Genomic DNA, 15,139 nt, shown 5'->3' on the forward strand with positions numbered 1-15,139 from the left:
ACTCTTCCAAATGATCCACTCGTCCAAGCATTAGAAAAGAAGATCAGAACAGAAGCAGACTTACGACAACTTTTTGAATGGGATCCTGATCTTATTTAGTCAAGATGTCTTCTGTAGATACGACCTTATGTCTCTTATCTTTCCAACGGTTCTTGAATCGTATCAATTCAATACCGGGAACTCAAGATATGACTATTTTACTGAAGACGGTGCATACAGAAAATCCTATACTGGATTATTACGGGATTTTGTAAATATTACGAATTTTCAATATTTTTATTGATTATTTGTAATATAACTTAATATAGGATGATGAATTATCTTTTAGGATTAGATTTATTATTTTATTAGGAATTAAGGTTGGGTTAAAATATTATCTTTAGTTATTATTATTTTATTAGGAATTAGAGTTAAGACATGTTTAGTTTATTATTATTTTATTCATTAGTTATCTAAGGCCTTTAGAACTCATCCCCTATATAAAGGATGCTTCATTCAACTTTGTAATTCAAGATTTCTTTGATTAATAATACAATGAGAGTTCATTTTTGCAAGTGCTGATTGCCTTGTGCCTTCGAAGCTTCTTCTCCTGGAGTTCTTTCAAGTTCTTGTGAGGGAGATTAATCTTCACACTCCAATTTGCCTTTTCATCATGACTAGGAGGGTTGGTTAGAGCCATTTATCGTGTTTTCCTTTTCATTGCGACTAGGAGGGCTCGATAGGACACTTATCCATCTATTTTTCCACAAATCCATCCGCACCATCAATCATCTTTACCGTTCACCTTAATAAGGGAGATCTTTTGATTTCTTTATTATCTTATTTCATCTTTCATTTATTTATCTTTTGTTTATTTTATTCTAATCATGTTGTCTTGATTCCAGCACATAAAAGAAACCCTAAACAATCCTAGCGACTACTGCCACCTTCCCATATTCATCACCTTTGTTCTTCATCGAGTCTAGAGCTTTCTAGGTTTGATTCTTCAACAAGAGCAACGTTCATCAATCCTCCACCGCTTCCCTATCAATTGGTATCAGATTTGGGCCGATTCTTGGAAAGAAGCAAGCAATTTTGCTTGTTCTTGCACACAAAACCGTCAAGGTACCCCAACGGAGCTAGTTCATAGAAGATTCATCGTTTCAGGTTCTTTTTATTTAATTTTAATTTAGATTCAAATCCTTCTTGTTAGTTTGCTATTTTTTCAAAAAAAAACAACAAAAAAAACAACAAAAAAAAGAAAAAAAAGTAATAAAAAATAAAAAAGCAAAAAAAAAAAAAGCTAAAATTTCAAAAAAAATTGCAAACGAAAGTATTTAGGGCTTATTTTCTGTAGATATCATATCCATCTTAATTTTAATCTCCATTCCAAAATTCACTTCAATCATAGTTCATTAGAGCCTTCAAATACATCATTCAAGTTTTATCGGCAGATTCGGTCTAGAATATTGTCGAATTTCTTGAAAATTATACAGGAGGAATTTTGTGGTGAAAAATTTCAGATTGAAACTTCATATATTTGAGATCATTCACACAAAAAATCATAATTTTTGGAGATCAAGAACAACTTCGAACAAAGCGATCAAGAAAAACAGATTGTTTGAGGACTCACCGTTCAACAGAGTCTACTGGATACTACTGAAGATATTTGATTCTGAAATTTTACAGGTGGTTTCTTGACGCATCGAAAGACATTCAAAAATTTTTAAATAATTTTTGGATACCGGTAACCCCCTCAAAAACGTTGCTCAAGTTGATCCAGCGTTTTCTAGGTTTTCTGGTTTGGTCCTTTTTTTCTTTAACTCTTAGTGCTTTAGGTTCTTTTGTTTTTCCCTGTTATTGTTCTTTTGCACTATCTAACACATTATCTTCCTTGTGTTAGTAGGACTAAAGAGTTTGCATATTTCTTCCTTCTTTGCATTCTCGTTCTCTTGGAGTCTAACCCTTGTTTGACCTCTTAGAACTTTTAAGTTTTTCTTATAATCTTTGCTAGTAATCAAACTCCGATACGAACTGAGGAAGACTACTTGGTAAAGTGAGTTTTAAAGAGTACAAGATCGGCTTACTTGCCTCTCGTTGTGTTACTTTCTTGGAGTGACTTGTGAGGCTTCTTGCTTTGTTGAATTTTCTTTCTTTTGTTTTTATTTTACTTTAAAATTTTCTTTTGAGTGTTATGATTTCATAATGGGCGACACTAACAACAAGACACTTACGGCTATCTTAGCCACACTTGCCCGACTCACGACTCAAGTTGAAAGATTTGATGAAATCGTGAGAGAACGACAAGAACCACAACTGGATCTACCAAACTAGAATCCAAGACCAAACAATGCTGAACTTTTGGTACCCGAGAAAGAACAACCACGTTTCCAAGCACCCAAACTCTTTACAAAACCAAAGTTCACGATCCCGCCTTTCAAAGGAGACAACGATCCAGACAGGTACATCAAATGGGAAGGAAAATTTGATCTCATGTTCGCATACCATGACTGCCCCCAAGCTAAACAAGTTCACCTCATCACCATACAATTTGAAGGATATACTCGAACTTGGTGGATGCAAACAAGGAAAAAGATCCAGAACTTCCAAATTCCAACAATCACTTCTTGGACCGACCTCAAACAAACCATGAGGAACCGATTCCTACCGACACATTATACACGAGAAGTTAAACTACGACTACACCGACTTCAACAAGGTAGAAGTTCAGTTGAAGACTACTATAAAGAGATGCAGTCCTTACTCAATAGGGCTAACATAACCGAAAAAGAAGAGGTCACCGTGTCAAGATTCGTCGTCGGCTTAAACTCAAACATCACTGATCTTCTTGACCTCCATGGGTACGAAAACCTTGAAGATACACTAAAGAAAGCAATGACAATCGAAGTACAAATCCAAAGGAGATTCCGAGAACATTACCAAGGTACTTCATCCTCTTACCAAGGTAATCCTTCAAATCCTTCCTCGTCTTCTGCTCCATCTACTCTTAAAAAGCTAAGAGATGAAAAACCTGACAAGGAGAAAGAATGACCAGTAAAGAATGACACACTTCCAGCCCCTAAAGATCAAATGATAATTTGTGAGGAGGTAGGGAAAGCAAAAAAAGAAAAAGCTGAGAAAGAGGCAAAAGAAAAAGCTCACTAGTTACAAAAGCCAAAAGAATAATGACCCATGGGAGGTGAGTGAACCTAATTGTGAGAAGAAAAGAGTGACTCAAAATCTATGTGTGAGCACAAAAGAATTAAGAGAGAACCTTCTTTACAAACAACCTTCCATCCTTGTTCGCTTTAGAGAATCAATTGTTTCGATTTCTAACATTAACAAGGATTTGCCTAGTGTGTTTTCATCTTTGTTATAGGATTTTCAAGAAGAATTAGGTGATCCACCTGACGGATTACCCTTGGAAAAAGGAAAACAACACCAAACCAATCTAATTCAAGGTTCCATCATACCTCGTCAAACATACAATCTCGAAGAAACCAAAAAGTTAAATTTGTTACAAAAAGGCTACATCCATGAAAGCCTTAGTCGTAACGTCATCTTAATGACGAAACATGACTTGAACAACTCCACATACTTTATAGTTAATGCACAGGGAATCCATGTAAATGATGAGAAAGTAAAAGCAACACGAGACTGGCCCACACCATCTTCTATCGCCAAGAGTTGTCGAATAATGCTAGGTGACCCTCCTGACGGGTTACCACATGAAAGCCCTAATCACTATGCTATATCAATGAAGAGTCATGATTTACGAGAGTCCAAAGGTAAGGCTCGTGAAGTTGTCATCCATACTAAACACAACTCCATTAAGTGCGAAACATACCGAGGTAAGCAAAACACAGTAGACGATACACTACCACGAAGGTATACTCTTACCTATCAAACTCATACTACTATTCCGAGAATTGAACATATCAAAGATTTATACCACGATAACTCGGATATTTTTTATATTTCTACCCATACTTTTAAAAGTGCTTTTAATGGGCTTTATCTTGTATATGAGTTTCCTTGCCAACTAAACATGTTCTACAGTCCACAAAGCTCCTCCCGGGAATCATTAATTCATGAACCCCACTTAGGAGACTTAAGGGATTACTTTAACAAACCATTTGACATGGTTTTTAAACACTCATTCTCGCCACACACAAATAAAACCATGGAGAAATTATCTGAAATAATCATACATAAAGCCAACAGTGGCCGGCGCCATGTTGAATTTTAACCAAAACATCAGATTACAAGACTTGTATGCAAAAGAGGATTTCAAGACTTCAAGAAATCAGTTCCTACAAAGAAGAAACCTCGACTAAAACGCATAAAGACACATGACATTGATCCTGTTAAATGTTTCACAACTTTTTCTTTCAACACATCTAAATCTCTTTCTTTTGGATTTTCATATTCGAGGACGAATCCTTTTGAGGAGTGGGGGAATGATACATGCACCAGAGTCCATAATACATGCTTCTTTGGACTAATGTTTCTACTCGAACCTATTAGAAGAACAAAGTCTCGAAGGTTCAAAGCATATCTATTCGGTAAGTATAATGTGAATGAATCATTAAACGATTCTATTGTTGCTCCCTTTAATATTTCAAATTCGAGGTCGAATCTTTTTGAAGAATGGGAGGATGATACATGCATCACAAGGCTCACATCAAAGGAAGAAGTAATAACTCTTCCAAATGATCCACTCGTCCAAGCATTGGAAAAGAAGATCAGAACAGAAGCAGACTTACGACGACTTTTTGAATGGGATCCTGATCTTATTTAGTCAAGATGTCTTCTGGAGATACAACCGTATGTCTCTTATATTTCCAACGGTTCTTTAATCGAATCAATCCGATATCGGTAACTCAAGATATGGCTATTTTACTAAAGACGATGCATACAGAAAATCCTATACGGGATTAATACGGGATTTTGTAAATATTACGAATTTTCAATATTTTTATTGATTATTTGTAATATAACTTAATATAGGATGATGCATTATCTTTTAGGATTAGATTTATTATTTTATTAGGAATTAAGGTTGGGTTAAAATATTATCTTTAGTTATTATTATTTTATTAGGAATTAGAGTTAAGACATGTTTAGTTTATTATTATTTTATTCATTAGTTATCTAAGGCCTTTAGAACTCAGCCCCTATATAAAGGAGGATTCATTCAACTTTTTAATTCAAGATTTCTTTGATTAATAATACAACGAGAGTTCATTTTTGCAAGTGCTGATTACCTTGTGCCTTCGAAGCTTCTTCTCCTGAAGTTCTTTCAAGTTCTTGTGAGGGAGATTAATCTTCACACTCCAATTTGCCTTTTCATCGCGACTAGGAGGGTTGGTTAGAGTCATTTATCATGTTTCCCTTTTCATTGCGACTAGTAGGGCTCGATAGGACACTTATCCATCTATTTTTCCACAAATCCATCCGCACCATCAATCATCTTTACCGTTCACCTTCATAAGGGAGATCTTTTGATTTCTTTATTATCTTATTTCATCTTTCATTTATTTATCTTTTGTTTATTTTATTCTAATCATGTTGTCTTGATTCCAGCACATAAAAGAAACCCTAAACAATCCTAGCGACTGCCGCCAGCTTCCCATATTCATCACCTTTGTTCTTTATCGAGTCTAGAGCTTTCTAGGTTTGATTCTTCAACAAGAGCAACGTTCATCAATCCGCCACCACTTCCCTATCAGAACCTGTCTCAAGAGGATCTGTGTATAGTTGCAATGATCATGCCTTAGACATCATTGGCGTGGGAAGCCATCAAATTGAAGATGTATGATGGAACAATTAAAGTTGTTCGAGATGTACGGCACGTGAAAGGCCTGAAGAAAAATTTATTATCCTACGGATTCTTGGATAATAATGCAAGCAAGATTGAGACACGGAAAGGAATCATGAAGGTGTTCCGTGGAGCGCTTGTGGTGCTAAAAGGCGAAAAGATAGCAGCAAACTTGTACATGCTGAAGGGAGAGACTTTGCTAGAAGCAGAAGCCTCTGTTGCCTCATGTAGTTCAGATTCGGTAATGCTATGGCATCAGAAACTTGGACACATGTTAGAACACGGAATGAAAGTCCTTGTGGAGAAAAAGCTACTTCCAGGCTTAACAAAGGTATCACTTCCTTTGTGTGAGCATTGTATAACAAGTATGCAGCACCGGTTGAAATTCAACACATCAAATTCTAGAGGCAAAAGTGTTCTAGAATTGGTTCACTCTGACGTATGGAAAGCACCAGTAACGTCCCTAGGTGGAGCAAAATACTTTGTCTCATTTATTGATGACTACTCCAGGAGATGTTGGGTGCACCCTATTAAGAAGAAGTCAGACGTGTTTTCAACTTTCAAAAACTTCAAAGCGCGGGTGGAACTTGATTCTAGAAATAAGACCAAGTGTTTCAGAACAGATAATGGAGGAGAATACACAAGCGAAGAATTTGATGACTTTTGCAGGAAAGAAGGCATCAAAAGACAGTTCACAGTGGCGAACACTCCTCAACAAAATGGAGTGGCAGAGCGGATGAACAGAACCTTGTTAGAAAGAACAAGAGCAATGTTAAGGGATGCAAGCCTAGAAAAATCATTCTGGGCAGAAGCAGTCAATACCGCCTGTTATTTGGTGAATCGAGCTCCATCAACTGCAATAGAGCTGATGACACCAATGGAGATGTGGACTGGTAAACCAACTGATTATTCAAACCTCCATATATTTGGAAGTATTGTGTACGTGATGTACAACTCCCAAGAAATCTCAAAGCTGGATCCAAAATCCAGGAAATGCAAATTCTTGGGGTATGCTGATGGAGTAAAGGGGTATCGCTTGTGGGATCCCACTGCCCGTAAAGTGATCATCAGCAGGGATGTCATCTTTGTAGAAGATAAGCTACAAAGAAAAGAAGACGATGATAGAACTGAAAAGTCAGAGACTACACATATACATGTGGAAAAAGAGGTTGAACAAGGAGATTCTTCTGAAGCAGAACCAGCACATGATGAATAAGAACCAGAGAGTTCTGAAGCTCCAACAACTCGTCAATCAGATCGTGTGAGAAGACATCCCAATTGGCACTCAGATTATGTTATAGAAGGAAATGTTGCATACTGTCTTTTAACAGAGGATGGTGAGCCATCAACATACCAGGAGGCAATAAACAGTTCAGATGCTTCACTATGGATGATGGCGATGTAAGAAGAAATCGAAGCCCTTCATAAAAATAATACATGGGACCTTGTGCCACTACCACAAGGAAGGAAGCCAATTGGTAACAAATGGGTCTTCAAAATCAAGCGAAATGGTGACGATCAAGTTGAGAGGTATCGCGCAAGACTGGTGGTCAAAGGATATGCTCAAAAAGAAGGTATTGATTTCAATGAAATATTTTCTCCTGTGGTTCGACTAACAACAATTCGAGTAGTTTTGGCAATGTGTGCTACATTGGACTTACATCTAGAGCAGCTAGATGTTAAAAAGCTTTTCTTCATGGAAATCTTGAAGAAGAAATTTATATGCTCCAGCCTGAAGGTTTTGAAGAAAAAGAAAAGAAGAACTTGGTTTGCAGGTTGAACAAATCTCTTTACGGTCTAAAGCAGGCGCCAAGGTGTTGGTACAAGATATTTGATTCTTTCATTATGTGCCTTGGATACAACAGACTTAATGCAGACCCTTGTGCTTATTTCAAGAGGTCTGGTGATAACGATTTTGTTATTTTGCTGTTGTATATGGATGACATGTTGGTTGCAGGACCCAACAAAGATCATATTGAAGAATTGAAGGCACAACTGGCTAGGGAATTTGAAATGAAGGACTTGGGATCAGCAAACAAGATTCTAGGGATGCAAATTCACCGAGACAGAAGTAATAGGAAGATTTGTCTTTCACGAAAGAATTACTTGAAGAAAATATTGTCACGATTCAACATGCAAGATTGTAAGCCAATTTCTACCCCTCTTCCTATTAACTTCAAATTATCCTCCAGTATGAGTCCTAGCAGTGAAGAAGAGAGGATGGAGATGTCTCGAGTACCATATGCATCAACAGTGGGAAGTTTAATGTTCGCTATGATATGCACAAGACCAGACATTGCACAAGCAGTGGGAGTGGTTAGTTGGTACATGACAAATCCAGCATTGGAATACAGTAAAGAGGATTCTGAGATACATCAAAGAGACCTCAAATGTTGCATTATGTTACGGAGGATCAAACTTATTAATCAATGGGTATGTAGATTCTGACTATGCAGGAGATTTGGATAAAAGCAAATCTACTACAGGATATGTGTTCAAAATTGCTGGTGGAGCTGTAAGCTGGGTTTTAAAATTGCAGTCATTTGTGGCTACATCCACAACAGAGGCAGAATATGTAGCAGCTACACAAGCCAGTAAAGAAGCAATTTGGTTGAAGATGCTATTGGAGGAGCTTGGGAACAATCAAGAGTATGTCTCTCTGTTTTGTGACAGTCAAAGCGCCTTGCATTTAGCAAGGAATCCAGCATTTCATTCAAGGACAAAACACATACGAGTTCAATACTATTTCATTCGTGAAAAGATGGAAGAAGGGACGATAGATATGCAAAAGATTCATACCAAAGACAACATAGCAGATTTCATGACGAAGGCGATCAATACCGATAAATTTACTTGGTGTCAATCCTCTTGTGGCCTGTCAGAAACGTAAGCAACATGATGGTACAAGGTAGAAAGAATGGTGTGAAGATATGATTGTTTCAATCAAATCTTCAAGTGGGAGATTGTTGAAAATTAAACCAACTTTCGGTGGAAAGTTGGATTTAATTAATCCACCGAATGGCAAATGTCAAAAAGGGTGGATTTGTGTTGAAAATTAACAATGGTAGAAATGCACTTTTAATCATTGTAATTTAGGGTATTTACAAATTATTCTTTAAGCTTCAACTATAAATACCCTAGCTCATTTAGCTTCAAAACCATCCCAAAGCATTCTAGCTTTCTTCCAATACTAGAGAGAATTTAGAGAGTTTCTTGAGAGTTGTTTTCTCCTTTTTATCAAGAGAGAATTATCATTGTTTTCTCCTTGGTAGATCGAGAGAGGTTGTAATTCCTATTTTCTCATAGTGAAATTCTTCTACCGTTGCCCGTGGTTTTTACCCTAATAATTTTAGGGGTTTTCCACGTAAATTTTGTGTCTCTTTTATCTTCATTTTTATTTTCTCAAATTATCAGTTGCGATTTTGCTCTATCCGATAGTCGTCTTCCGCAACAGATATATCACAAATTACTCAATTCAAATAGACTCGACTGAGTTCTTAACGAACCAAAGTGAGTTACTTGATATCCAACTCAAAAAAACTTACGAGCAACTCGAAAAAAATAATATATTAGATATTAAAATTTTAGCCTAAATTATCAATAATGATTACATTTATATATTGTTTTTTAAATAATATAAAATTCTCATTTACTTTAGATTCAAGTTTGAATTCGAGCTTAAATCGAAATCAAGTCGATGTTTCAAGTACAAACTTTTTTAAGCTCGAGTCGAGCTTTAATTTTTTATTTTGAGTTTTAGTCAAATTAAATAATTTTAAACTCACAAACTTTAAAGTCAAACTCAACTTTAAGCTTTTTAAATCGAATCAAACTCAACAATACTTAAATTGTTTGCAGCCCTAATTATAATATAGGAATTGCTTGGATTCTTTGTGTTTACCGGGAAAATCGCTACCTAAACAATAGTTCTTCACCTTTCTCGTTTATAAATAATCATTTAATAATGTGGACCAACAAAGGCCATGACTAGGATTCAGGGATTTGAGGAAACCTGTCATTTTCTTTAAATCAAATTACTTATCCGAGTAACTCGTCGTAAGGAAAAGGGCAATAAGTTGATCAATATATTTAACATTCAAAACTATGTTCCTATCACATCGAATTTTCGTAGTAAATTAGCTCTTTAGACTGATTCAAACCAACTTTTTCAACAGTTGCTTAAATTGCAGAACAAGGCAACCAGACAGCTTGAAAGGTACTAGACTTTTTTATATGGATAAAAAGTGACATCCCTAGGCATTTAGCAGCCCTATCAATGCTCCAAATTTTCTTGGACCTGAAAATTAGTAGATAAGCTTAGTTTAACAAAGGCCTCCTGATGATCATCAATGTGCTTTCCCTGCGATAACAATAGCCAGAATGCCTTCTTTTAAGAGTTTCCATGCAATCTCTGCCTAGTAGTTAACCATAATGGAAATTGCAATTCATTGTAAAATGAACATAAAATATTAATCAATTCCAACAACAATTCCTGCACACTGGGTTCCACTATTTTTTTAATCTACGAGATTCTTACTTAACTAGATGGCCATTCAATGAAAATTAGCAAAATCTAGGTTTTACACATTCCATACTACCAGCAGAATGACATATTCACATCAATTTCTGCTTAAACAAAATTGGTTAAAAAGAAAATAAATATGGTGGAATATCTAGAATAAGTAACCAACCAGTTTTCATAATCAATTCTCCATATTTTACTGCAAAGCACCGGCATCAGTTATCATCATCTGAGTCATCAACTGTTATCTTTTTAGCCTTTGGAGCATCGGCAGCAATTTCCTTGAAGTGAGCCCCATATATCTTGGACTCCTGTATTATGACAGGTAACAAGATGATCATGAGGTCACAAGACATACCGTAAACCACAAACATTAATGTGCACGTATACAAGTATGCATGCAAGCAAGAGAGATTGGGGGGAGGTAAAAGCAAACCTTCTTCTTGACATGAGTTCCAAATTTCAACAGTGCAGGTGGAACAACCTGCCCAGCTTCTTTGAGAACATTTACCAGTTCTCCAGCAAGTCCCTGCCATAAGCTTGTCACTAATTGAAATAAACTTGACCATGTGCCATTCACCACTTGTTTAATTTAAGTGTAAGATAAATTTGTATTAGCTTACCTTATTCTGCTGTGTGAAGAATGTGTGAGCAACACCCTTCCTACCAGCTCTCCCAGTCCTTCCTATCCGGTGTACGTAGTCCTCTGTAGTTAGAGGAAAACTATAATTGATCACTACTTCAACATCCGGAATATCCAAGCCTCTAGCAGCCACATCCGTAGCTACCTGAATTACATGGTGTTAATGTGTCAAAATTTAACCTAGTTAAATCAATACGCGTAGAGAAATTATATCATTTATTATTTACATCAAGTGTCTGAAGAAAGTAGCCAAGTTTTACTAATCAAATTTTGCAAACGTCTACATCAATATCAACATACAAAACAACACTGATGTTTCCCACATTGTCATTCTGCCGAAAGTTGTAATAATAAATTAAAAACAAAATAGTATATAATTTGCAGGAGTAAACCACCAAAGGACAGCTTCCTTTCTTGAATAATGATAGAGCCTTGGTGTGATCATTTTGAGCTTTGCGACCATGTATAGAAACAACATTCCAGCCACTAGAAGAATAAAATAAAATGAACTAAGAAAAGAAAGAAGTTCAAATAAAAAGCTAGTTAAAATTCTGATACAATTGTGTATGCACGAATGGTTTTAAACTTTTAAACCCATCCAAGAACCATCAAGCATTTCTTACAATATATTTAATTGCACAACTCAAAATCACATGAATAACAAACTATCATGTCAGTGACATGTTGGACTAATGTCATCAAACAAGATTGATTAGCATTATTGCAGATTTTAAATAGCTCTAGTGCTTAATTTAAAGTAAAAAACTAAGTCGAGGTAAGTCGAGGCCTGTAACAATATTAAAGTTCAAAGACCATTAGAATTTAAGGAAAGAATGGATCTTCAAACTTATTTATTTAACATGCAGCACATCTTTTAAAAAAACTAATGATACACTTGAGTATATAGATATTAACACAAGAAAAAGCTTAATTACTACATGAGTTTTAATTTTTAAAATAGTTTGTTATAACATAAGGAAGGATGAGTAAAAATCTAAACTTGAAATGAGAAAGATGAGTAAAAACTCAGATAAAAAATAAAAAATAATACCTATTCAAAAAAGCAATATATATTCCTTCTCTTTTTTCAAACTGATTCATTTCAGAGGCTAAAAATTACCAAGTGAAGTAAGATTATTGCCAACTCCTGTACTAAAACATGAGGATAAATAACACTCTTACCAAACGTAGCACAAGTGAAAACTTTAAATGCTACCCATTCTATTTAGCCAATGGAGAAATTACAAACTTATTTTAAATAGGACAAGGTAAGTAAAATTTACCTTCTCTTGAGCATACTTTCAATACGATCAGCTTCTGCCTGGTACAAGACAAACACCAACACTCTATTCCTGATTGAAATGAAAACCTCTATGCCAAAACTCGACGAAATGTAAAATTAATACAAGTAAAATAAATAAACAAATAAATAAATATGACAGAACAATACAAGTCTAGTCAACTTAAAGTAACAGTATGGGCTTATTATCTCTATAAGGTTAACGCCAACATCATAAAATAAAATAAAATAAAAACATATTAGATAAATCAATATTCACAAGCTACTAGAAATCATAAGGATTTCTTGGATGGCTAACATGACAAAAATTTAAGGTAACCTTATTTTGCTCCCATATTTTTTTTGGTTTACATCCTTTGATATGTTTAATCTATTTGCAGACTACAGTACAATTTCATACAGAATTATCTAAAGGGAAAACAAATTCAAATTCTTGTCAAAGCAATCACCAATTGGAAAAATAAAAAAGACAATGTTGCAATTCAATAGATGTGAGATCTACTACCTCTGAGATTTATGATATTTCTTGAGCAAAGCAGTCAAACGCTCATATCGTGCACGGTCATCCAAAACCTACAAATGAAACCAAAATGTTAATATAAGTGTGCGACCGTGCATGTGTGGGCACACACACTATAAGTTAATATGAAACATGGTTTAACTGTTAAGTAATAACAAACCTCAACTATCTGCATAACATCATGGTTGGCAGCTAAATCTTCTGAGCCAATCACAACCTGAAAAAAATTCATTACTTCCCCAAATAAATAAGAAATCATGAAAATGTCATCATGCATGAAGATAATTACCTTAACAGGATTAGGGTTCATGTACTCTTGGGCTAACCGGTGAACTGCTGCAGGCCATGTAGCACTGAACATTACCATCTGACGAGCTTCAAAGGTTAAAGGAGACATGAGAATCTCCAACATAATTGCTGATGCATTACTCTACAGAAAAATGTTTCTTAGCTTGATCAAGCTTCATGTTATCAATAATTAGTAGCACTTACACAGAGCAGTTATAAAACCTAAAAGCTCAGGCATCAGAAAAAGGTTTAAATTAAGTCGGAATATAAAATTCCCATGTATCAGAAAAGACACATACCAGAACATGTCCTTCCCAATATAAAGCGAACATCCTCTTCAAATCCCATGTCAAGCATTCGATCAGCTTCATCTAGGACCTACAAAATATCAATTCACTTCTTACTTACATACTCTATCTATCTATTCAAGAAATGAGTTATAAAAGATGTATCAACCATTAAGACATTAACCAAAGAGCTCTAGTGGAAGCAATTGAAAAAAGACTAGCAACTATAGAAACAAATTCAACTAGTTCTTCTGATTATATTACACATTCAGTTATGCATAAAACAGGCTTTAGTGGCCATGAATAAGACAACAATAAAGTTTACACAGAAACCATTGAATAATTTCGAGACAAAGTGCAATGCATGAAAGTAATGCTAGAGGAGTATTCACTTACCACAAAAGATACTTCATTAAGCTGACACACCTCCATATTCATCAAATCCTTCAGACGACCAGGTGTCCCAATGACTAAATCCTTAATTCGCCTAAAAATTCATTTGCTAAATGCTATTAGCCACTATAAAAGCTTTATAAACAAAAACAAATGTAGAAATGCAACCCTAAAATGTGCTAGCAGTGTAAATTTATTCAAAACAAACAAAATCGATAAATTGAATTTAACAACCAAAATAAAGCATCTAATTGCAAACTACAAAGTCCACACCCTTTACATATTCAATGGAATTCATGATCCCAGAAAGTTTCAAGTACTAGGACTCAACCGAAAAACTAAACAAAAGCTTTTGGTTCCACAACCATATTCAAAAGTTCAGAAGCTGATGAGTCACATTGCTTATGACAGAAGATTAGATACCCATTTCAAGCATATCATCAGTTTGGGAAAAAAGATACAAAATAACAAATCTATAGAATATTAATAAATTTAGAAGTACACCCTTGCCTGCCAGTTCCAAGAACATTTCAACTAAAACAAGGTAAAAAAAGACGCATAAGGTAAAAGGAACATGTTAACCAAAAATACTAATGCACACAACAATATAAAATATAGAGAAGTGAAGTAAATTAACTTACAACACCAGACTTCAAAGAAGAAATCTGAGGTCCTTTAGATGTTCCCCCATACAAACAAACGGATTTGACATCACATGCTTGGCCGGCACTACACAGAACATTAAATATCTGCCACCAGAAGATGAAGCCAAAAGACTGGTTAAACACTAAAGAGAGAGAAAAAACTTAATAGATATTATGCACTATAATCACACATCCGAATATGGAAGTTCTGCATATACCAAGGTACAAATTGCTAAAGCAAGATCAAGTCAAACAGATTCATACTTGTTCAGCCAACTCTCTTGTAGGGGAAAGCACAAGACAAAGCGGATTCCTCACTTTTGAGGATTTACCATTTTCCTTGTTTAATACATGCATCATTGCCGGTACGCCAAATGCCAAAGTCTTGCCTGATCGCACGATAAATAAACATAACATGAAAACAAATTTTCTTGAAATGGGTATGAAATCAAAGTCTTGTTGAAGTGGTTAACCCTAAATTTTCTTTCAAAACATTTGTAAGGTATCCATGATCATTCCCATGGTATGAAATCAAACATCACAAATAGAGGTTTACAAAAATATAGGAGTCTCCCATTAAGTACAATTACAAACACTGAGTTTCAAATCAAAATAGAGTTATGACTCGAATAAATACAAGGTCCACATAAAATACATGTCCTCTAATAGTCTAGAGACATACTCTAAAATGGTTGATATTGAATTTATCTGCACAATAGACTCCTTAGCAATCCTCTACTAA

At 35.3% G+C, this 15,139-nt stretch overlaps 1 protein-coding gene across 2 annotated transcripts; it reads right to left on the reverse strand.

Annotated features, from left to right (window-relative positions):
* Positions 1–10,497: 10,497 nt before the first annotated feature.
* Positions 10,498–14,780, reverse strand: LOC120139492 (DEAD-box ATP-dependent RNA helicase 5-like). Of its 2 annotated transcripts, none has more exons than XM_039154695.1 (12): positions 14,662–14,780; positions 14,395–14,502; positions 13,757–13,837; positions 13,373–13,451; positions 13,075–13,160; positions 12,946–13,002; positions 12,771–12,838; positions 12,249–12,311; positions 11,358–11,451; positions 10,946–11,110; positions 10,759–10,851; positions 10,498–10,633 (listed from the first exon to the last, which is right to left on the reverse strand). In XM_039154695.1, exons 1-12 carry the CDS (start codon positions 14,755–14,757, stop codon positions 10,538–10,540), a joined length of 1,086 nt encoding a protein of 361 aa, XP_039010626.1. In that variant the 5' UTR covers positions 14,758–14,780; the 3' UTR covers positions 10,498–10,537. The 2 variants fall into 2 exon arrangements, with proteins under 2 accessions (XP_039010626.1, XP_039010621.1); XM_039154690.1 differs by having other exon boundaries at positions 12,249–12,317.
* Between the last annotated feature and the right edge of the window lie 359 nt (positions 14,781–15,139).

Source organism: Hibiscus syriacus, unplaced genomic scaffold (genome assembly GCF_006381635.1).
Source record: "Hibiscus syriacus cultivar Baekdansim isolate YM2019G1 unplaced genomic scaffold, ASM638163v2 tig00002237_pilon, whole genome shotgun sequence".
NCBI lineage: Eukaryota > Viridiplantae > Streptophyta > Magnoliopsida > Malvales > Malvaceae > Hibiscus > Hibiscus syriacus.